The sequence below is a fragment of the Neofelis nebulosa genome, chromosome 7 (genome assembly GCF_028018385.1).
Source record: "Neofelis nebulosa isolate mNeoNeb1 chromosome 7, mNeoNeb1.pri, whole genome shotgun sequence".
Lineage (NCBI taxonomy): Eukaryota > Metazoa > Chordata > Mammalia > Carnivora > Felidae > Neofelis > Neofelis nebulosa.
In genome coordinates this window covers 109,469,618-109,494,094 of record NC_080788.1, presented here as the reverse complement: position 1 = coordinate 109,494,094, position 24,477 = coordinate 109,469,618, and the positions used below count along the sequence as shown (strand labels likewise).

The following is a 24,477-nucleotide window of genomic DNA, read 5'->3' as shown; positions in this document are numbered from 1 at the left end:
TGATGTTGATAAATGATTGTAAAGTTTATATGGAGAGGCCAAAGACCCAGATTAGCCAACACAATATTGAACAAGAACAAAGTTGGAGACTTTAAGACTTACTGTAAAGCTACAGTAATCTAACACTGTGGTATCAGTGAGAGAGGAGATAAAGACATCAATTGAACAGAATAAAGAGCCCAGAAATAGACACCCTTAAGTAGAGTCAATTGATCTTTCATGAAGGAGCACAGGCAACACAATGGAGCAAAGACTGTCTCTTCAACAAACGGTGCTGTAACAACTAGACGTTCACATGCAAAAAAAAAAAATGTAGACACAGACCTTATACCCTTCACAAAAATTAACTCAAAATGGATCACAGACCAAAACATAAAATTCAAAACACTAAAACTCCTAGAAGATAGCATAGGAGAAAACTTACATGACCTTGGGTATGATGATTTCATTTTATTTTTATTTTTATTTTTTTAATTTTTTTTTTAACGTTTATTTATTTTTGAGACAGAGAGAGACAGAGCATGAACGGGGGAGGGGCAGAGAGAGAGGGAGACACAGAATCGGAAGCAGGCTCCAGGCTCTCTGAGCCATCAGCCCAGAGCCCAACGCGGGGCTCAAACTCACAGACCGCGAGATCGTGACCTGAGTTGAAGTCGGATGCTTAACCGACTGAGCCACCCAGGCGCCCCTGATGATTTCATTTTAGATACAACGGCAAAGACAGGATTTGTGATATAATTGATAATCTAGACTTCATTAAAATTAAAAATGTCTGCTCTGTGAAAAACAAGGTCAAGGGAATTGGAAGACAAGGAAAAGACTAGGAGAAAAAAATATTTGCAAGAAACACATTTATAAAGATAAAGGACTATTGTCCAAAGTATAAAAGAACTCTTAAAACTCAAAAACAAGAAAACAAACCCAATTTAAAAATATCCAGATAGCAAATAAGCATATGAAAAGATACATATCTTTATAGCATAGCATATCTCATCAGGGAAATGTAAATTAAAACAATGAGATACCACTACACAGCTCTGAGAATGACCAAAATCTGGAATACTGACAATATCAAGGCAAAGATGTGGAGCAGGAGGAACTCTCATTCATTGCTCGTGGGGATGTAAAATGGTACGACCACTCTGGAAGACAGTGTGGTGGTTTCTTACCGTACTAAACACACTCTTATCATACAATCCAGCAATTGTGCTTCTTGATATTTACTCATATAAGTTGAAAACTTATGTCCACACAAAAATGTGTATAGCAGCTTTATGCATAACTGCCAAAACTTGGAAGCAACCAAATTGTATTTACTAGTGAATGGATAAATCAACTGTGATACATCCAAATAATGGAATATTATTCAGCACTAAAAAGAAATAAGCTATCAAGTCATGAAAAGACACGCAGGAAACTTAAATACATATTTCTAAGTGAGTGAAGCCAATCTGAAAAGACCACACACTGTATGATTCCAACTATATGACATTCTGGAAAAGCAAAATTGCAAAAACATCAGTGGTTTCTGGGGGCTGGGGATGAATAGGCAGAACACAGAGAATTTGAGGGGCAGTGAAAATGCTCTGTATGAAATAACGGTGGGTACATGTCATTATAAATTTGTCCAAACCCACAGAATGTGTAGCACCAAGAGTGAATTCTAATGTAAACTATGGACTTTGGATGATTATGATGTATCTTTGTTAAAAAAAAAAAAAAAAAGTACCATCCTGGTAGGTTATATTGATAATGGGGGAGACTATGTATATATGGGGGCAGAGAGTACACAGGAAATCCTTCTACTTCTCAATTTTGTTGTGAATCTAAAAAAAAGGCTAAAAAATTGACATGTATTCATATAATGAAATTGAAACTGAAAAGAACTCTTAAAATCAAAGGGGAAAGATAATGTATCTAAAAGTAAATTATTTTTTATATTAATTTTTTAATGTTTATTTTTGAGAGAGAGAGCATGCACACAAGTGGGGGAGGGGCAGAGAGAGAGGGAGACACTGAATCTGAAGCAGGCTCCAGGGTCTGAGCTGTCAGCACAGAGCCTGATGTGGGGCTTAAACTCACAAACCATCAGATCATGACCTGAGCTGAGGCTGGATGCTTAACCACCTGAGCCACCCAGGCGCCCCTAAAAAAGTAAATTATAAATTACATTTCTCATCAATAATAGATGCCAACGAACTAAAACATAATATATTAAAATGCTGAGGAGACTTCCATTTGGGGGCAAGATGAAATAAATGTAAAAAAAAAAAAAAAAAAAAAAAGCTGTAAGAAAAGTCCAGTCTCTGTAGATCAGGAGTTCTCAACCTTGGCATTATTGATATTTCAGACTAGACAATACCTTTTTGTTCATGGTGGTGGTAGGGGTGTTCTATGTACCGCAGCATATTTAGCAGTAACTCTGACCTCTACCCACTAGATACCAGTAACAACTTCCCACTTGTGACAGCAAAAAAATGTCTTCAGATACTGTCAAAAGTCACCTGTAGGGCCAACCATCCCCAACTGAAATCTGTTCTCTCTAGCCAAAGGACTTGGAAGAAGATAGCCCTAAAGGACAGAACCTCTTTTGTTTTCTTTTCCTTTTCTTGAGAGAGAGGGGGAGAGCACAAGCAAGTGGGAGGAGGAGTAGAGGGAGGGAGAGAAGAAGGGAGGGAGGGGGAGAGGAAGAGAGGGAGGGGGAAAGAGAGAGAGAGAGAGAGAGGGAGGGAAGAAGGGAAGAGAGAGGGAGAGAGGGAGGGAAGGAGAGGAGAGGGAGGAAGGGGGGAGTGGGATGGAGGGGGAGGGAGAGAGAGAGAGAGGGAGGGAGGGAGGGGGAGATAGAGAGAGAGACAGGGAGGGAAGGAGAGAGGGAGAGAAAAAATATTAAGCAGGCTCCACAACGAGCATGGAGTCCAACCCTGGGCTTGACCCCATGACCCTGAGGATCATGACTTGAGCCAAAATCAAGAGTCGGACACTCAGATGACTAAGCCACCCACAGAACCTCCTTTAATATACTTAGTCTGCTCTAAGCAAACACCATGAAAGAGCCAGCTCCCTTTGCCTCCTCACCCAGCACTGTGGAGACCGAGGAGAGGAGCCCTGCTGCCCATCCCCACCCCACACTAACAAAGCACAGGCCGCACTCCTCCTCCTCCTCCCAGGGTGTGCTGCACACGGGGCTTGTGGAGCCTCATTGACCATCCCTGCTCTGCACTAAGTAACCTCAGGAAAGAGGCAGCAGCCCTCCCTCCCTTCACTGGCACAGTGACCACAGAGGACACAGACCATGAAAGAGAGCACTATCAACCACCACACTGTAGCAAGGGAAGGATAGCAAAGCGACAGCACCCTACCTCATCTCAGCCAGGGAAGGGGGGGGCAAAGATTACAGAGAAGAGGGAACTAGACAGAGTAAACCATGAAATCTGTGTAGGAAGTCCTGAGCACACCCCTGAATGCTCCATGCACAAAATCAGCCCTGACACAGGAAAGTTTGGACAACTGAACTACGACGGTGAGCAACAGAATACGCAGACACAACATTCATTGGCCACAGGGTGAAGAGGTCACTGCTCCTTATGTACCCTCTGCCAATTCTGATGAGCAGTCAAGAAAAGGAAAATGAAAAGACAAATACAGTATTAGCATTATTGTGACAGTAGTTTTGACCTCACCGACCCTCTGAAGTCTCAGGGACCTCCCCCACCTTGACTGCTAGGTCCACACTTTGAGAACTACTGAAGCAAAGAAGGGAATCCAAGAAAAAGAAAAGTCTCGCAGTAGAGAAACAGAATTTGGCAACCATGTGAGTGGTCACTCTATGCAAGGCACGATGTTTATTCAGTAGAGTGACAAAATTGAAGAAATATACCTAAAAGTAGATCTGTCCCTCAAAGAACATATAGACTAGCAAGAGGTAAAAAAAAAAAAAAAAGGCGGGGGGGAATCTTAAGAGGTAGAGATAAAATGAGCAACGGATTCTGTTGAGAATCTATTGGACAGTTGCATCTATTGGAGAGTCTGTAAAGAGTCCAAAGACAAAACAGCCTGTGATTTGGGCCACAATGTGGGAGAAATCCCTTTTAAGAAAATAATTTCAGGGGCGCCTGGGTGGCGCAGTCGGTTAAGCCTCCGACTTCAGCCAGGTCACGATCTCGCGGTCCGTGAGTTCGAGCCCCGCGTCGGGCTCTGGGCTGATGGCTCGGAGCCTGGAGCCTGTTTCCGATTCTGTGTCTCCCTCTCTCTCTGTCCCTCTCCCGTTCATGCTCTGTCTCTCTCTGTCCCAAAAATAAATAAACGTTGAAAAAAAAAATTAAAAAAAAAAAAGAAAATAATTTCAGACTCCTCCCTTCTATTCATTTTATATAGGCTCATTTTATCAGATAAAAATGTAAATATTTGTCTCCAGGATCCAAGTCAATTTATTAAAAGTAGGATAGTCTTATTTTGATTATAAGTAATGGCCATGATTACATTTCTTTTATGATAGAATAGCTTTCAGGCAGTAAGTAGCAACCAAAAAGCAAGATGCTGAGAGTTTCAAGAAAGGGACATGCAACAAGAATCAACATTTGCCACTGAAAAAAACCTCTGCAGGGTCATCCCATACTCTAAACTCAGAGTCAATTTTAAAGCAAGAATTTAGCTTGCAGTTTGTTGTTGCACACAGCAATATTATCAGCAGTCAGGATCCGTCCAGTGTCTGGGTATCTGCCCTCCTCTAAGTCAAAAACAGTAGTTGGAGATGGATAAAATCATTTACAAGAATGCAACACAGATGGACACTTAAACCTTAAATAACCTCCTACCCCCTTAGAATGCTTCCCACATTAACAAGGCACCTTAATAAAATCCATTTACCCCCATGACAAAACAGCTTCTCTTTGATAGTGTTCTCATCCCCCTTGTGTTTTCTCACTCTGGGACCTTCACTGACTTTCAACCCTAATTTCATAGCTCTGTCCTTTACTTCCTTCGTTTGTTAACTTTTCCAAAAATGAGACATTTTGAGCGTTTCAATTTTTAAAATTCTAACAGTTTTCATAAAATTAATTCACACAGCATACAGTCTTCTGCTCCCCTCAGCAGCATCCCATTCAGACACAACCTCCTCAGTAACTCCGCTCCAAGACCAAATAGTACCCTTCCTCACTCTACCATCATTCCTCCAGCACAAAACCTCTCTGGTAGGAGGGAGGAAAACAATTTCTTTTCTGAGAGGGGCAATTATCTTTTCAGGTTTTACCACCCCAATGTTATCTAAAGCTTTAAAGAGGATGGGGCGCCTGGGTGGCTCAGTCAGTTAAGTGTCCAATTTCGGCTCAGGTCATGATCTCGCGGTCTGTGAGTTCGAGCCCCGCGTTGGGCTCCATGCTGGCAGCTCAGAGCCTGGAGCCTGCTTCGGATTCTGTGTCTCCCTCTCTCTGTGCCCCTCCCCTGCTCACACACATATACACATAATGTATACTCAAAAATAAACATTAAAAAAATAATAAAATGAAAAGGGATGTGATACTCCCTCCCTTGCCAGCTGTGATAAAGCAAGTGGACATACTAAGGAGGTTCGTGTATTAAAGACCTAAGAGTGGCCTCCAGCTGATGAGAAGTGGAGATCCTCAGTCCATGAGCCTGCAAGGGTCTGAGTCCTGCCAACACGTGATACGGGAATAGTATGCCGATGTAAGGCTGGAAGTAGATCCTTCCCTAATCAAGCCTCAGGCTTTCAGATGAGAACCTAGCCCTGCCTGACACCTTAATTGCAGCCTTGCAGACTCCCAACTCCCAGAAGCCCCACCCAGACTCCTGACTTAAAAGAGCTGTGAGATGGATGTATTGTTTTAAGGCACTAAGTTTGTGGTAACTTGTTATACAGCAATAGATAACAAATAAAGGGGGAGCACAATGAAAAACAATATATAACTGTAATTATATTGTAATTGTCATCACTAAAATCTAACAATGGATTTTATGCTAATAGACCAGTCAAGGAGGACATTACAATGTGCCTCTAAAAAGTCTGAGGATACGATAGTAGAGTCTGAGAGGTGAAGGACTATCCTCTGGTTTCTGACAATGGAGAAGCAGGGGAAGGCTGTTAAAGGCAGCCTAGCTGCAGAGGCCTCTACAAACCTAAGGCTGACAGAGCCAGTGTGGTTCAGCCAAAGTTCAAAGGAAAATGAAAGGGAAGGAAAAAAAAAAAAACAGATTGGCTCATAGGGAGAGTTAGAGCATGGGCTGCAATGCAAGAGAAACAGGGAATATCAAGATGGACAGTGGGCGGGTCCCCCAGAGTAGGAGTATGAGACAGAGAAAGGCTACTCTTAGAACCTGGATGTCCAAGATCAGGAGCAGCAGAGACATCAGGCGGATGAGGTCATTGTGGACCTTATTAGAAGATTACACCCTTTTAAAGCTCGATAATGGGAAAACCGAAATTTCCTCAGGCTTATCGACATCATTGGACAGGTTTTTATAAGACTTCAGAGCCAGCAGGTATCGAACCCTGGGGAGACACCCTGAAACAGCATCCACTCAGTATGACAGCCACTATCAGCCATGCCCAAGTGAGGGGCAAAACTACAAAGCCCAAAGGGGTCACCAGAGGCAAGTCAGCAGAGAGGACCCCAGAGCCCTCTTGGATCTCCCATACAAGAGACAGCTGTTGTAGCACCTGTGAGAGCCCATCACTGAACTCTCCTGAGGTTATTAAAAAGTGTATGTGTGCACATGTACCACATGCCCACATGCTCACAAAAATGCTGCAAGCACACTTGTGCAAAATGATAAGCCTTGGGAAAGAAAACACCATGGTTTAATACTTTATTTTAAATCTGAGCTCTCTACCTTTGGGTGATTTCTCCTAGACTCTCTTCTGTAGAGCCTTACATTTCTAAAGGTAATTTAGTTTTCATTTTGTATTTGTCACAAAGAAAAATGGAATCAGTGACCAGGGACTCCATTTCTAAAGGATAGATTATTCCTGTAACATTAGGCACATGCTATGGGAATCTTGCAGAGGATAAGGAGACATTTAATGCCTACTATGTTCACCATCTCATTTAATTTTTGCAACTTCTCAAAGTGGAGTAAGACAAAGCTCTGGGAAGTTAAACAGTTTACCTGAGGTTACCCAGGCAGTGAGTGTTAGGTCCAGAGGTCAGAACTTGGGCTCTTCTGAAACTAAGCCTGTACCTTCTTCCACCACCACACCGAGTTCATCAACGTTTTCAATTATCTATTGAGCTAAGTCAATTGAAAATCTAATTTTGAGTGGTTAATAGATTATAATTAAAATAGTACATAGGGCACCTGGGTGGCTCAGTCGGTTAAGCGTCCAACTTCAGCTCATGAGATCATGACTCATGAGTTCGAGCCCCACGTCGGGCTCTGTGCTAACAGCTCAGAGCCTGAAGCCTGCCTCGGATTCTGTCTCCCTCTCTCTCTCTACCCCTCCCCCGCTCGTGCTCTGTCTCTCTCTGTCTCAAAAATAAATAAACATTACAAAAGTTAAAAAAAATAAAATGAAATAGTACATAAATATATTAGTACGTAAGCCAGGGTAATTTTCACATAGGGTGGATAAAATCATTTTATGTCACTTAACCTTCATTTCACTGTAAATCAAAGTATAAAATGTGGCCTATTGCATTCCTAAAATTAGAACTCTCAGGAATACTATACTCTTATTTTCTAAGAAAATCTATTATAAATGGTATGTATGCATTAACTTAAACTGCCTAAAATCCGATGTGCATAATCTGTAACTGGGAGTATAATATCTGTGTATAAGAATTTTATTTGCAATATATCCTTTAGATATCTCCTTAGTTTATTAGAAATAGCTGTGAGTTTTACCATCATTTTAATATATACATAATCACTGTTAAATGGCATAATGGGCATCTTTTTATAAACCCATAAGAGTTAAATAATAGTTTATAACTAAATAACATCCTAGTGACCTAAAAGAACAAATGTCATCCAAATCTACCATATGCAGGAAGAGGCTTATTCCTCCCAAGAGATCTAGCCCATTTCTATACAAAACATTAGAGACTCAGTTCAGCAAGAAAAGGCTTCTCTGGGCTTACCAAATCAAAGTTGCCATACTGAACTTAAAACATATGGAATTCTCCTCATTCAGTATGACGTTAGCCATTCTGACTTTCAGAATGTTTCAATAGGGTAACATCAAATAGGTAAATCAGTCTAGAATAGGGTCTTCATGCCTATCTTCATGTTTTCTTCAAGTTTAATTCTTGGTTTAAAAACAGGAGGATGAGGAGGGGGGCCTGGGTGCTCAGTCAGTTAAGTGTCCAACTTCAGCTCAGGTCATGATCTCGCAGTTCATGGGTTGGAGCCCCGTGTTGGGCTCTGTGCTGACAGCTTGAAGCCTGGAGCCTGCTTCAGATTCTGTCTCTCTCTCTCTCTCTCTCTCTCTCTCTCTCTCTCTCTCTCTCTCTGTCCCTCCACTGCTCTCTCTCTCTCTCTCAAAAATATATAAACATTTTAAAAAATTAAGAAACAAAAACAAAATCAGGAGGAGGAGTTTGGAAAACACAACAAGAACAACCAGCTTCTCAGATCCTTTTTTCTACACCATTTATAATTACCAGGTTTAGTAAGCTTTTCAAACTTAAAACAAGTGTACAACCCATATATGTCAAACTGATACATTTCTCAGAACTCTGGCTACTATTCTGTAACAATAACAATATCCAAATGTTGTCCTTTCTTACTGCAGAATTGTTACTTTTCCTAAGTGCACTAGCAGCGTGGGCGTTATGGGAGGGGGAAAGTGTACACAGAGGCACACTGAGGCATCAGTGGTTAAAGTGACATGATTTCTTGAGTTTTAAGTTTTTGTTTATTTGAGAGAGAGAGCACGTGCAAGCCGGAGAGGGGCAGAGAGAGAGGGAGGGAGAGAATCTCAACATAGTGCTTGATCCCATGAACCTTGAGATCATGTCCTGAGCCAAAATGAAGAGTAGTCTCTCAACCAACTAAGCCACCCAGGTACCCCTTGAATTTGCTTTTAAAATACCTCCTCCCAAAAAAGTAGTGGGGAGACAGATGCAACAAATTGCCAAAAAAATAATGAGTGCATGCAGGTTTATTACACCATTCTCTCTTCTTTTTCATGTATATAAATTTTCTATAATAAACAGTCTTGTTAAGGTTATGATCTAAAACCAAAATTAGGAGTTCAGAATTCAGTCTTTCAACACGATTTTTTTCAAAAAGTAAACTCAATGGTACTAGACCATACTGCCTAGAACTAGCATTGTCATTTGTAAGTTGTCGGGGGTTTTTCTCTCTTTTTTTAACAGAAGATTTGCAAGAATAGTACAAAGCACTCCTAGATTTCCCAAATGTTAAAAATTTGTCATGTGCCCTCTACCTTTTTTGTATAACACACATATACATATAAACGCACACACATGTACATATTTTTCTCCTAAACCTTTTGAGATTTGGTTGCAGACATTATGTCCCCTTACCAGTAAATAGTTTCCCCTAAGAATGAGCTCATTCCATTCCAAACTACAATAAAAATAGCATATGTAAGGAAGTTAACTTTGCTATAAGACTATTATTCAATATACAAACTGTATTAAAATTTCACCAATTATCACAATATCGTCCTTTGTAACATTTTTTCCTAGTTTAGGATCTGATCCAAGATCATCCATAGCATTTGTCTCTTTCGTCTCCTTCAATCTGGAATAGTGTCTCAGCATTTTTCATGCTATAGACTTTTGTGAAATGTCTCTGGATTTGGGTTTGTCTGATATTTCCTCTTGCTTAGAACCAGATTATACATTTTTGGCACAAGTACTCTCAGTGCTTCATACCAGGAAGCACAGGATATCAGTTTGCCCCATTACCAGTGATATTAACTTTATTTGGATAGGGTGGTGAACCCCCAGGTTTCTCTACTATAAAATTACCATCTTCCTCTTTGCAATTAATAAGTCCCCTGTGGGGAAATTCTCCAAGAATGTAAATATTCTGGTCTTCGAGTTTTCACACAATAGTTTGGCATCCATGGATGATTCTTGCAGGAATCAATTGTTACTGTGATGGTTGCAAAGGAGTAATTTTCCAACTTTTAGTTGGTCTATATTTTTTAATTGCCATTATTTGTAAGTTTTTTAAAATAATCCTTAGAATTGGAAATCATTTTACTCAAGAACAAATCCATTTTCACTCAAAGTCAAGCAATTTTCTTTTAAATCCTAAATATGCTAAATCCTGAACAGCTCAAGTAACTGTCTCCAGAAGCTCCAGCCTTCACCTGCTAAGGCCCTGCATTTGATTTTTCCTCTCCCTGCTCTCTCTTCCTTCTATCCTGGGCACTGGCACAGAGTGGAAATTGCTGCTGGGGTAGGTAGATGGGGAAAAAAACAAACTACAAGTTACTGACCAAAAGTAGAAGGGAGGGAATGGCCACTGGCCGAGGTCGCCATGGGTAGCAACAATCAGCTTGTGAATGGACCAACAAAAATGGCACAAGTTCAACCAGTAAACCAGGAGCAACCAGATGGGGACCAGATGTTTCCCTTATGAAGCCAAATGTTAAATGCCCATCAACAACAGCCACAAAGACCCATCCACTTGAGACTTGCCTGAGATTTCTGGGGTGTAATATAATTACATATTCCCAACAATGCCCCAACATGCCTAGCTGTTCCTCAGAAACTATTCTCATAAACAGATAGCAATGACTTCAATAATAAAGACTCATAAGGAGAAATATCAGTAATGAAACAAATGACATAAATGGAAAAAAAAGAAAAAAATACTTCACTGGGATTTGGAAACGCAAAATAATCTGGAGCACTTGTTAATGAGGCAATCGAGAAACATCGTTCAAATACCTAAGTAACACCACTTTATATAATAACTGGGCTGTTCATGCTAACAGCATTTTTTTTCCTGCTAGTCTCTTCTCCTTTTTTCCTATTACAATTCTTCCCACTTTCTTCAATGTTTTAAAGATCATATAACCTGAATTATACAAATAAAAATATGAATAGCCCAGGGGAATTTAGTTTGAAGATCACAAGTTCCGTACCATTTCATGACAACTCACTGAACACAAAGCTGAGGTCCTCTGATTCTCCATTCCTCCTCGGGAATCGGCCCTTAGCATGTTGTCTGGACATAAGGATATTTTCGTTCTATTTGTTACATTCTTTTTTTTGTGAAGGTTATAAGTTGCCAGGCAAATATTTTTAAAGTATCTCTGTTTTTTATATCCATTTACATACCACATTCATAAAGAAGGTCCTTCTGGATTCCTTCCAGAAATTACTGGAGTAGAGCATTGAGATTTTGCCTGGCTTTAGAACCAATATTTCTCTCAAGGGGAAATTTCCTGGGGGGAGAAAAACGAGGAGAGCAATCAGCTATAGCCCTAAGGCAGCACTGTGCCCAGGTCTGATATCTTAATGAGGCCATGTCCTCACTGCCCAGTGACAGGAAGTGACTGTCACTCTATATGCAGACCTGCCTCTCACCTGCAGAGGTAGAGAGAAGGACAGGAAGCACAGGAGCCTCAACATCAACTGGAACTTGTTAGAAATGTCAACTTTCCAGCAGCAATCCAGAGTTACTATATTGGAAACTTAGGAGTGGAGCCCAGCAATCTGTTTTAACAAGGCTTCCAGGTCAATAAAATACACATTTAAGTCTGAAACTTACATAGAAAGAAAGAAAGAAAGAAAGAAAGAAAGAAAGAAAGAAAGAAAGAAAGAAAGAAAGGAAGGAAGGAAGGAAGGAAGGAAGGAAGGAAGGAAGGAAGGAAGGAAGGAAGAAAGAAAGAAAGAAAGAAAGAAAGAAAGAGAAAGAAAGAAAGAAAGAAAGAAAGAAAGAAAGAAAGAAAGAAAGAAAGAAAGAAAGAAAGAAAGAAAGAAAGAAAGAAAAAGAAAAAGAAGGAAGGAAGGAAGGAAGGTAGGAAGAGAGAGGTGCCTGGGTGGATCAGTCGGTTAAGTGCCACCTACTCTTGATTTTGGCTCAGGTCATGATCTCACAGTTCATAGGATCAAGTCACATGTAGGACTCTGTGCTGACAGTGGAGAGCCTACTTGGGATTCTCCATCTCCCTCTCTTTCTGCCCCTTCCCCACTCACACACTCTCTCTCCCTCTCAAAATAAATAAATAAACATTTTAAAAATGTTAAAAGATAGATGATAGATAGGTACCAGAGGGTTTTTGTTTTTGTTTTTGTTCTTTAAGCTCTTAGGGTAATTCTAATACACAGCCAGGCTGAGAACTCTGTCTGGGAGGAGCCCTGGACTCTAGTTTCAGGACCACTTTCACGCTAACTATAAGAGGACTACGGGACTTGAAGCTGTAAACATAGTCAAGATGTAGGGAGAATTTTTCAAGACATTGGCTGAGAATACCTCCCTTCTCTTCATTTCCACAGCAGAGACGTGTTGTAAGTCACTCACATCACTTCTGAATAAGAACAAAGACAAACTAATTATCCTCTACACCCTGGAAACTTTTCAGATTTCCAGCTCCATCCCAGTTGAGAATAAACAGATTTCGGACTGTGCCTAAAAATCAGCTCATGAGGTAATCTGGTTAAATATTATAATTTTTCCATAAACAAAATCAATGGAATAAAGTTTGATTCTTCAGGAGAGTTGGAAATACCATGTAAGGAAGTAGAAGAAACATTTATCTAAATAAATTGGGACAGAAGCAAGGCCAACTTTTTTCCAGAATACCAAATGTATCTTCTTTGCCCAAAATATAGGAAATGAATAATAGAACACTATCATACTGCATTTGTGTGATGCACAAATGCCTATAGGTACATCAAGCTCCTTTGTTTTTCTTAAGAAACACAAGAATAAGGCCAAATGTAATTATCTTTTTCTTTGTTGAGTCTTACTTTGTTAACAAAAGCCTAAATCCATTATTTCTTTCCCTAGACCAAAAAAAAAAAAAAAAAAAAAGGGGGGGAAAGAAAAAGTTATAAATGAGGAGAGAAAAGGGGAAGCTTGGCCCAGATTAGCTGATTTTATTATAAAAACATGACTAGATTTTTATTAAAAAAAAAAAAAAGGAGGAAATGATGTTGGTATCTCCACCCATATAAAATGATGGTAAAGAGGGCAGGCAACCACCCTTTACTGAGGACCAATTGTGTGCCCATCACTATGCAAAAGATATTTTAGCCTTTATCCTGACTTTAAAGATAAAGAAACGGAGAGGTGCCTGGGTGGCTCAGTCGGTCAAGTGTCCCAGTCTTGATTTTGGCTAAAGTCATGATCTCACAGTTTGTGAGATCAAGCCCCTCATAGGGCCCTGAGCTGACAGTGTGGAGCCAGCCTGGGATTCTCTCTCTCCCCCATTCCCTTCTCAAAATAAATAAATATTTTAAAAAAGAAACCGAGGATATTTGCATGGCCCCACTACTAGTAAATTTTCTAAGTTTAAAATACTGTTTGGCTACAAAAACCTACACACTCTGTACTATACCAAAGCTGTATTCTTGGCTGGGATAACAATTTGTTTAAAACAGAAACAGGGGCACCTAGGTGGCCTAGTTGATTAAGCTTAAGCCTGGACTCTTGGCTTGGGGCTCAAGTCATGATCTCCCAGCTAGTGGGATTGAGCCCCCATGTAGGGCCCTCTCATCTCTCTCTGCCACTCCCCCACTCACACTCACTCTCTCAAAAAAGATAAACTTAAAAAAAAAAGAAAAATAATAATTATTGCAGAAATGTGGACCTCCATCTTCCCATCTTTTTCCTGTCTCACACCTCAAAAATGCCTGCCAAAGCTCCTCTCTAACCAATACACCATTCATTCATTCATTCATTCATCCATTGGTTGAAGGGTTCCCTAACATGCGCCGTGTGGTAAGGGCTTCGGAGACAGCACCTCCTACAAGGTAAGTATGGGGCAGGTGTGACTGATGGTTTCGCTCTGACCTCCCTTTGAGACTCTATTAATATGCATCCAGTTTCCAATACAGCTTACTCAACCAGCTTTCATAGACGTGATTCCGTTTCCAAAAGCACTGAGCCAAGAAAGCAGTGGTGCCAAGATGCTCAAAGGAGGCCAGCTCAGCGCCTTCCAACACTTCCATTCAGTAGTTTTAACCTACGTCCACGCGCTAACCTCGCTTACCGTCGGTGGTGACCAGATGCGGTCTCTGGCCGTCCCTCAGCTGCCCGCTGGGAACATGGCCCAGGTGGGGGGCCACTGGGCAGCCGACCAGTCAAGCCACCCTGATCCCCAGAAGGCAAGCGCACAAATCCAACCCAAACTCCAGGCGAACCTTGAACTGACAGCGCCAAAAGCCCGCGGCGCCTCAGTGGCAGGGATCTCCACAGGCTGGGTCTGGGCCTGGGGGCACTGCCCCCAAAGGGCTCGATGACAGGCCCCGCGGCATCGCTGTGTCCCCTCCATATCAGAGCACGCCCTTCGGCCACATCCCTCCCGGGCGGGCTGCCAGAACCACCTGCGCCTCTCAAGTCCCGCAGGCGGCAGAGGCTGATGGGCAGAGGGGCAGGGGGTCGCCCGGGGCTGAGGTGGGGGGACCCGGGCCGCTGCTCCCGCGAGACTGGCACAAAGGCAGGCGTCGGAAAGAGGAGAACTTCCCACCCGTGGGCCCCGCGGCCTCCCACCCGGGGCCTCGGCGGCCCGAGCGCACTTACTGCCAGTCGCCATGGTCCGGCCAGGGGCTGCTGGGCGGCCGCCCGCGGCTGGGGTACCCTGAGCCGAGCCGGCCGGGCGCGCGCTCCTCGCCAGGCCCCGCGCGCTCGGGAACCGCGCCGCGCACAGCCCCTCCCGCCGCGCGCCCCCGCCGCGCCGCCCCGCGCCCCCGCCCGCCGCCGCCGCCGGCCCCGCCGGCGCCCCGAGAGCCCAGTCCCGCGGGTCAGAGGCGGCGGAGCTCGCCCCGGCGGCTGACCCACCCCTCCCCGACTCGCAGCATCTGTCCTCCCTCCCACCTCCTCACCTCTCCCCTCCCCCGAAGACAAGGAAGGCAGCAACCTGAAAACACGCTCTTGGCCACCCACGCCAGGGTCTCCTGGCCAGGCTGCCTCGCCAGGCCGCCTTTCCCGCTATATTCCCTGCTACGTTCTTGTTTTCATGTCACCTTCACAATTTCTACCTCATCTCTGTCCAAGCTTCCTGTCCGGGGCTTGGGACCCAAGAGTCAGTGCTCAACCCCAGCTGGAAAGAGCAAAGCATGAAGAGTTGGGAGTGGGGGGGCAACGCTTAGCCAGGTGCCGGACATCAATCCTCCCGGACAGACGAGAGGACTGCTGGGAAACCTGCTGGTAGGTTCCGGGGGTCCTGTGCCCCTCATGTTACCGTCTGTTTTGTCTCCAGTGTGAAAATAGAGGCTGGCACATAGTAGGCTCTCAGTAACTATCTGTTGGGCGGGTGGATGGACGACTGTATGACTGGAGGCCTGCATGAGGAAATGAATGAATAAATAGCCAACTGATTGGATGCCGCCTGGATGAGCAACTGACTGACAGGTGACCACGGGCCAAACCGCAGCCCAGCCAGCTGACTAAGAGTGGACGCTTGGGAAAGTGGATCAGCCACAATAAGTGAGGCAAGCCCTTTTGTGGCCTCAGGCCATTCATGCATGCTTTGGGAGGGCTCTGAGCTGAAGCTGTCTGTGAGAGTTGTATACATCTTCTTGAAGTTCACAAACCAATTTTTGATGGACTCCTGCTATGTCAGGGACAGTGGTACATGAGAGCCCCAGACCCTTTATGTAAAGAATCATACAGCTCAAACACGTGTTCTGAACCACGTGGCAGGCTTCTCATGGCTTAGTCCTTCTAAATATGATCTATTTGATGCATTTGGGGATCCACATTGAACCCAATCAGTAGGGATCCCTACAGGGATCATCCCAGCCCTGGGCTAGACGCTGAGAAGACAACAGGATACGTAAGACACCATCAGAAGCTGCTCTCATCTGGCTGGGAATAGCAGAGAACAACACAGAGGAGTCCTTTCTGATCAGTCTGCAGAACACAGATGAGAAAGGCAGTGATAATCTGATCAGGTTCTACATCCGGAGCTAGTACATCTGGAGTGGGATCCAGGGGCATAAGTTTTTGTTGTTGTTGTTTGTTTTTATGTTTTGTGTGTTTAGCACAGGCAGTTCTGAGGCATACTTCTAGTTAACAAGCATGGAGATCTGGCTCATTGGTCTTTCACAGCAACCCTTTGGGGTAGGTCCCAAAGCAAAACGTCTTGAAATGGGTCAGGTGAGGAAAAGAAAAAAAGACTTAAAGATGCCCCTGGAGTTTGGAATCTATTTGAAGCTCACAAATCAGGAGATTAAGCTGGTATGAGGGGGAAGACCATGGATTGGGTTTGAACTCATTTGAAGGGTCAATAGAACATTCGTGAGGCTCTTTATTCATTAATTGTACCTATATTTCTAAGTCAGAAAGAGTTTGAAAAGAACTCTAAGTTCAATAAATGTTTTCTGAATGACTGACCTGTTACATAGCAGGTGTATTAGCCTGGAGCCAGATGAGGGATGGGAAGGGGTTGAGGAGTAAGTGGATGTCAAACAAGTGGAGACCCCAGGTGTAGGTAATTCTCCCCCAAAGTTTAGCTATGCAGGAAATAATGGGTATGGAGTGCTTCAGGGGAGGGTGGGATTGAGGTAAGACTGGGTTTTGTTTTGTTTTTTCTTTTCTAAGGTAGAGGATTTTCAGCAGGATGGATTATTTCAGTCCACACGTTCAAGTATGTAAAAGAAAAAAAAAATGCTTGCTTTTCTAGAACTAAGTTGACTTTCTGGCTGCTGTCCCCATTCCACCTCTTGTTAGGGAGCTTGATTTTTTTAGTTGGTTCAGGGTAAACTCCATTGATTCAGGTTTTTCTCAGGCAGTTCAGTTTCTTCCCCCCACTTTTTCTGGGGGTTGCATCCACATGGGAGGAAAGAGCTGGACAGCATCGGGGATGTTAGGAGGTATCTGGCCCTCGGCACCATCTCCACACTGTAATGGGCATCTTCTGTCTGCACTGCCAAGCCCATCAGACCTCCCCAGCTGGGGACGGCCTCCAGGTGCCAGTTCCTGAGTGTACATTCACTGCTCTGTCTTCTCATCCACACCCAGAGCCTCACCAAGGCTGACTCCTCCCCTTGAAATTTCCATTGCTATTGTGGGGAAGTCCGTTTTGCCCATGCCATTCTGGGGTGACAGGGAAATCTATGAAGGAGTCTTGGGCCTTTTTGAATGGGCCACACAACCTCGCCTTTCTTACCATCCCCTTGCTGTGGTGGTGAAGGAGAACTCTGCATGGTTTGTCAACAAAGAAGACATTTAATATGATATGAGGCCAATGTCCCCGTAGATCCCCAACCTATCTGGAAGTTCTTTCATCCCCCTGGGTTCTCGGCAATGGAATTTTTCTCTTAGAAGAGGAGCAGAGGGAATGGTTGTAGGATGTTTGCAACTACACTAACTGCACACGGTGGATTAAGCCTAGAAACACCTTATCTCCTAGAACAAGGAATCCAAAGCATCTCGACAATGTCAGTGAAAACTCAGACTCCTTCCCTCTTCCTACCTTGCCATCCCCATCTGTCAGCAGCAGGTCCCCTCACGACAAGAATACAACCACAGCACACAACCTCACGTTCTCACATGGCATTCCAGAAGTTGGGGGATGGGGCATTCCTTCTCATCTCTTTTAATCAGGGGAGACAATCTTTGTAAAAAGCCTTTAGAAGCCTCCTCCTTCCTCGGGGCGCCTGGGTGGCGCAGTCGGTTAAGCGTCCGACTTCAGCCAGGTCACGATCTCGCGGTCCGTGAGTTCGAGCCCCGCGTCAGGCTCTGGGCTGATGGCTCGGAGCCTGGAGCCTGTTTCCGATTCTGTGTCTCCCTCTCTCTCTGCCCCTCCCCCGTTCATGCTCTGTCTCTCTCTGTCCCAAAAATAAATAAAAAACGTTGAAAAAAAATTAAAAAAAAAAAAAAAGCCTCCTTCTTCCATTCTAGCTGCACTGGGAGGCTGGGAAAGTGAGTGTCTTATCTTTAGCTTCTATGACATGAGGTGGGTTCTGTCAGCAAAGGAGAATGGGTAGGGAAGTAAGGTTGGGCACCCCATCAGTGTCTGCTGTTGTCTTCTCACACCGCAGTAGGATCTCAGTTCCTTGCTCTCTTTTATGACACTTCCTCTCTACAAGGCTGAGGAAATCCATCTCCTAAGGGGCTGAAAACTGTTAAAACATCCTTTATTCTTGCAAATCTGTGTGTCTTGTTCATGGACCTTAACCTCTGAAATTCAAAAGCCAAGATTCTGCCTTCTTTGGTTTTCTATACAACCTAAGATGCCCAACTCTAGTTAGACACAGGGAGACCCACATTGTAAGTGAAATTACATAACAGGAATGGAAAAAACCACACAAGTCAATAATAAGCCGGGATACTAGTACAGTGTCAAGGGGGATAAAGAAGGAGTGCTCAAGGAGGAAGGATCTAAAATATAGAGGCAGGACCTCTGTTTGAAAGAGTGCTGTCATTGCCAGTATAGGCGGAGACTTCTACCTTAGAAAGACACATTTGTAGTCTCAGAAACGTAGTTTGCAAAAAGAAAGTGATGACAAAGGGATTTGGGGTTGGAAGAGGGGGGCTGAGGGAGTTCAGGGGTGCTGTATGGTCCCCAAGTTCTCCATCACGTGAGGAAGTGTGCTTTGTTACCAAGAAAGAACGAAGCAGGAGGGGGTGGAGGACTTCGAGTGGAAAGGTGGTAAGATGCTTCTGTTGGAAAGGTGAGAGGGAATCCAAGGGATGAGCAGAAGAGGCCTTCCAGCCGGCAGGGAGGGCCCTCCTGGAATTGGACCTCAGGAGCACAGGAGGGAAGGCGGCCACATGTAAGCTTTCTCCACCATGGCTGCACAAGGGCGGACAATGATAGAGGACAGGACTTGAAGGCCATAAAAGGGGAGGAATTCTGGGTCACTGTGTCCCCGAAATAACCAGCCCCGGGGCTCAGAGGAGTTGGAAGGAAAAGAGGAGCTACAGAGGGAGTCAGGTGGGACTAGGAGAATATGGAGGAGCTCAGGACTGGGAGACACAGAGGAGGGCAGGTGAGAAGAAGCTCCGGTGGTCTGTGAAAACACCAGCACTTTGGACTGCACCTACATAAAGGGGGTCGGGACGGAGAAAGGACAGGACCCAGCAACTGCTTACAAAGGGTTTCAGCTCAGGTAATCTGTGATTATTGCCGGGCTCTTCTAACTTATTATTTGCCGTAACTGAGTCACATATCACCATCCACATTGCTTAAGTTCATTTCCAAAATAAGAAAGGATAAATACCTCTTACACACACTGAGTGGAAATGACCATATAGTCTCTCTGACCCTTGGCCTATGACCACATCCTGTTGACTTTATTAACTCTGGCTATAAACAAGACCTCAGAACAGAGAAAGGTGAGGGGCTGTAGCCACCATGCCGAGTGGGTCTGCGTCACTGTGGAGACTCTTTGGGGTTGAGATAGCTACTGCTTTGTTTCTTTGTTAGAGTGGGTGAAAACAGAAAAATTATTCTATGATTTGTGCATGTAGCCTGTGAGCTAATGGGTATTTTATATGACAAGAGAGGAAGTTTTTGTGTTCTGTAAAACTTGCCTTTGATTTTTATTCAGTGTCCGTATCTGTCCTAAGCCTCTGAACTCCCAATACTTCAGAACATTCGATACGACGTGCATTATGCTAATAAACAAATGAAGCCTTTTAAAAAGTAGCCTTGGGTAATAAATAGCATTGTCTTCTGATTCAACTCTTACAAGTCACACAGGAAATGGGCAGAGGTACAACAGGGCTAGTCAGGTGGAAGTCTGGTCTGGGAAGAGGGCAAGGCCTGGGTTCTGGCCTGTGGGTCAGTGATTAAAGTTCCAGCAAACACTGGAGAGACTCACTGGCTTAAAACCAAAAACCACAGCATTAGGGTGTATATCTCACAGCAGGCTGTCTCTTAGCTAATCCATACATGATGTCAGGTTAATATTTAAGGATCTGTAAAGTAGGAATTCAGAAGAGCTTAGGGGAAAATAACCACTCTGAAAAAAAGTAAGAGACAGTCTGGAGACCAGATAGACAAATAGGTCAGAAGGTTTTGCTGTTCAAGACTCTGTGTGAACACAGCATTAATTTTTTTTTTTTTAATACATTTTAACAGTCATTCAGGAAAAAAGTTCACAAGTGTCTAATCACCTCATTTCAGGAAGCAATACACATTATAGAATATTAAAGATCTCAAGCAACACATATTCACCCTGGTGTCCAGTGTGCTCGGATGAAGGTGAGGGCAGGGTCCAAGAAATGCATCCTAATGGGTGTTCTCTGCTTTTGCCAAAGGCAAGCCTAGGTCAGCTTTCACCAGCTCTGGGCCTCAGACCACCTGGTCCAGAATCCCATGGAGAACTTGTTAAAAATGCCAATTCTCAGACCCTAACCAGCACTCACTGGAGCAGAAGCTGTAGAAATGGGACCCTAGGAGCTGCAAATTAAATGAGCTCCCCTAGTGTTTCCAATACAGTCTAAAATTAGCAAACCTCTGACCCAAGGAACAGCAGCTAGTTACAGGGTGATACAACTACCCGGAGACCTAGAATGCCAGACCTGGGAGTTTCTGCTCTGGTCTACTCCATCTAACAACAGAGAGTGAAAGTACTGGTAAGTTATAAATGCTGAGAATTTAGCCACTAGGAAACAAACTCAGTGTTAACAAACGTTTTCAGTAAGTGGCTCTTACTCAGATCTAGCTAAAGACTTCCATTTATTTATTTTAAGTAGGCTCCACATCCAACGTGGGGCTCAAGCTCACCACCCGGGGACCAAGAGTTGCACGCTTGACTGACTGAGCCAGCCAGGTGCCCCAAGATACCCACTGAAAAATTAAAGTCCATTTATTTTTTTTAATTTTTTTTTGTAATTTTTTTAATGTTTATTCATTTTTGAGAGAGAGAGAGACAGAGCATGAGCAGGGAAGGGGCAGAGAGAGAATACACAGAATCCGAAGCAGGCTCCAGGCTCTGAGCTGTCAGCACAGAGCCCGACGCGGGGCTCGAACTCACGAACTATGAGATCGTGACATAAGCCAAAATCAGGCACTCAACCGAGTGAGCCACCCAGGTGCTCACTAAAGTCCACTTTTTAATCCTTCATAAAGATAGAGAACTGGTCACAATTCTCAGTAATTAATTCCACATATAATAAGAAAAAGCTCCAAGAGTCATAGGGCCATACAGTTTCTTTCTTCTTTCCAGGCTAAGTAACTTTAATTCTTTGTCACTTTGTCAAAGTACTTACTTGTTTTTAGCTAGAAGAATAGGACATGATTTTTCAAAGCTGTGTTTTATTAGAGTAACTCTTGGACAAGGAGAGTTTTATGGCTGTCAGGAAATAAAACATCCACTTGACCTCTGAGTAGTTAATATTTTTCTATTTGACACAAGAGAATAGAGCTGGATGACTAAAAGGGGAAATGTAAGTAAGGTTTAAAACACTGATTCACAATATTAACATATTTCAAGCTAGAATACAATTTATAGTTTTAAGAAATCATTTCTCCTATCATTCTCCTTAGTTCTATTTTCTAAACCCGTAAACACATTGAGCTTTTGATCCTGAGCTTCCTTCGCACTGAACCAGTTTCTCTTCATTCTCATGCAGGCTACTGAAAGAACAATCCACACTTCCCATCCACAATGCATCACTTCCAATTTAATCCTCAATCCACTACTAAGATTAGCCCCTTGTCTTGATCTCTTTGGGCTGCTATAACCAATGTACCATTAACTGGGTTGTTTGAACATTTATTTCTCATGGTTCTGGAGGCTGGGTAGTTAAAGATGAAGGCACCAGCAGATTGGGTGTCTGGAGAAAGGCCTCTTCCCAGTTCATGAAGGTCCATCTTCTATGTCCTCATATGGTAGAGGGGGCAAGGGAGCTCTCTGAGGTCTCTCCTTTAAGGGCACTAACCACCTTCCTGACCTAATGGCCTGCCAAGGCCCCACCTCCTACAACCATCATATTGGAGATTAGGTTTCAACATAAGAATTTGGGGGGAATACAATATTCCATCTTTAGCACCCTCAGTTATGGCAGTGACCTAATTGCCAAACTTAAAGGATAATTTTCAGTATTGTATCATACTGCTGTGTATAATGACACGACTTACCACCTCATCCTTAAAATTCTACTCCCTTGGCTTCTGTGACATTTCATTTTCCTAAATTTCCACCTACATTTCATGTCATTATCAACACTCTTCTCCAGGGTTCCTCTTCCCCCTCAGATTGCCCTTATATTTGGTGCTCTGCCCTCAGTTCACTGTCCCATCCTACACACTCCCTTGGTATCCTATCATCTCTCCTCTCAACAACCAATTCTTTGCAATATTTTGTACAATCTCCCCTGAGATTCAGACTCACCTGTGTGGTGGTTAAAAGTGTAGGCTCTGGGGGCATCTGGGTGGCTTAGTCGGCTAAGGATCTGACTACGGCTCAGGTCATGATCTCACAATTTGTGAGTTCGGGCTTGTGAGTTCAAGCCCCACATCGGGCTCTCCATTTTCAGCCCAGAGCCCGCTTCCTGCTTCAGATCCTCTGTTTTCCTCTCTCTCTGCCCCTTCCTCACTCACACACTTACTTTCTCTCTCAAAAATAAGTAAACATTAAAAAAAGAAAGTATAGGCTCTGGAGATAGACCACAGGGGTCCAATGTCTTGATCACTCACCAGCTCTGTGATACTGGGAAAGATACTGATTACTTACCATCATTGTGCCTATGTTTTCTCTTCTGTAAAATGATGATGAATAATACCTCCTGGGACTTCTACTTGTGGCAGTATGACAAATCAGATACTTTCAAAGGGCACTGTCACTCTTCCTGGATAAATTACTATAACAATAATTTTTAATGCATTCCTGTACTCACTAGAAAGTAAGGAAAATCTCCAAGGGGAAAAAGAAAACAATGAGTTGAAACCAGACCAGGAGACAGTATGTTGCAAGCAAATGGAATAGTGACCAGCGAAGCAGAGTTGGCCTGATAACTCCTGCATCAAGAGACCAAACTTGGAGCTTACCCTGAGACTCCAAAGACATTAGAATTATCAGAACTGGAGTACTCCTGGCTCACAGCAGGCATAAACATAAGTCCTCTGTAAAGGAAAGCATTTCAAATTAGGCACACAGGATTCCCACATGTTAGATTTGAGAAAATATAAGTTCCAAAAACAATGAGGATAAAAACCACCATGAGTGAGAGCAGAAACAACAAATAATAGATTAACTTGTTGAATTTCAGCTACTGAAATTATCAGATACAGAATGTAAAATAATTGTTTGAAATATTTAATGAAATAAAAGTTGAACTTAAAAAAGTCAAAGAGCAAGAGAATATCAAAATTATGTAGGTACATAGAAATAAAAATCTCAAATGAGAAAGCAAAATGGAAATTAAAAACTCAGTGGATGGAGCCATGGCCTGGCTTGGACTTAGCTCCCCTTGGTGCCACAAATTCTAGCCTAAGGAGGCCTACCTGGAAGCCCATGCCTACCTTGTTTTATTTCACCCTGCCCAGTCACCCAGGCTTTACACATTGCTAGAGATACTCTCCTTATTTTATCAAAAATCGGTATCAGGTAAAGTATGTAAATCTACCAGAGGACAAAGAAATTTCTTTTTTTTTTTTTTTTATGTTTATTTTTGAGAAAGAGAGAGACAGAGAGTGTGAGCCAGGGAAAGGCGAGAGAGAGGGAGACACAGATTCTGAAGCAGGCCCCAAGCTCAGAGCTGTCAGCACAGAGCCCGACGCGGTGCTTGAACTCATGAACTGTGAGATCATGACCTGAGTTGAAGTCAGGTGCTTAACTGACTGAGCCACCCCGATGCCCCAGGACAAAGAAATTTCTGACCACACAGCCCGAAGGAGACATTGTACATTTTTCGTTTTCTTCTCTGAAGCAGTAAGTACCAGTTATGGAGATACAGAAACATTATAAAGAGATATGATCCTATTTCTGTAGAGTGTAGTTTTGTGAATTAATTATATTTGTAAATATAAGGGATTTTCAGAAAGAAGACTAATAGAGTTATTTACTGGTACAACATATACAGTATATAGGCAATTTTGCTAGTAATTTGGTATTGTGTTAGGTGTCAGTGGGAACACTAAAGATGATAAGCTATATTTTTTTATTGGTTGATTCATCTTTAAATATAGACAGAATGACTTTCCAGACATATGGTCTCTAAATAAAGGATAGGATATTTCATTTTTAAATGCAATGCTAAAGTTGGGGAAATTATCTACTGGGAAAATTTTATAGGCAACTAGTTGAAGTTTACAGAGAGAATATGTTCAGTTAACCAAGTGTATAATAAAATGATGTGTAGAATTAGCAAGAAAGGCAGTAAACCAATTATGCTACAAGAAACTAAGAGATAAAT

At 43.1% G+C, this 24,477-nt stretch overlaps 1 protein-coding gene across 1 annotated transcript in view; it reads right to left on the bottom strand.

The window, feature by feature from the left end:
- Nucleotides 1-14,786, bottom strand: part of SYT16 (synaptotagmin 16) — a 245,294-nt gene extending 230,508 nt beyond the window's left edge. The window contains exon 1 of the mRNA XM_058739259.1: nucleotides 14,689-14,786. Within this exon, the coding sequence (XP_058595242.1) occupies nucleotides 14,689-14,701 (13 nt within the window). The 5' untranslated portion in view covers nucleotides 14,702-14,786. The remainder of the gene's footprint in view (nucleotides 1-14,688) is intronic.
- Between the last annotated feature and the right edge of the window lie 9,691 nt (nucleotides 14,787-24,477).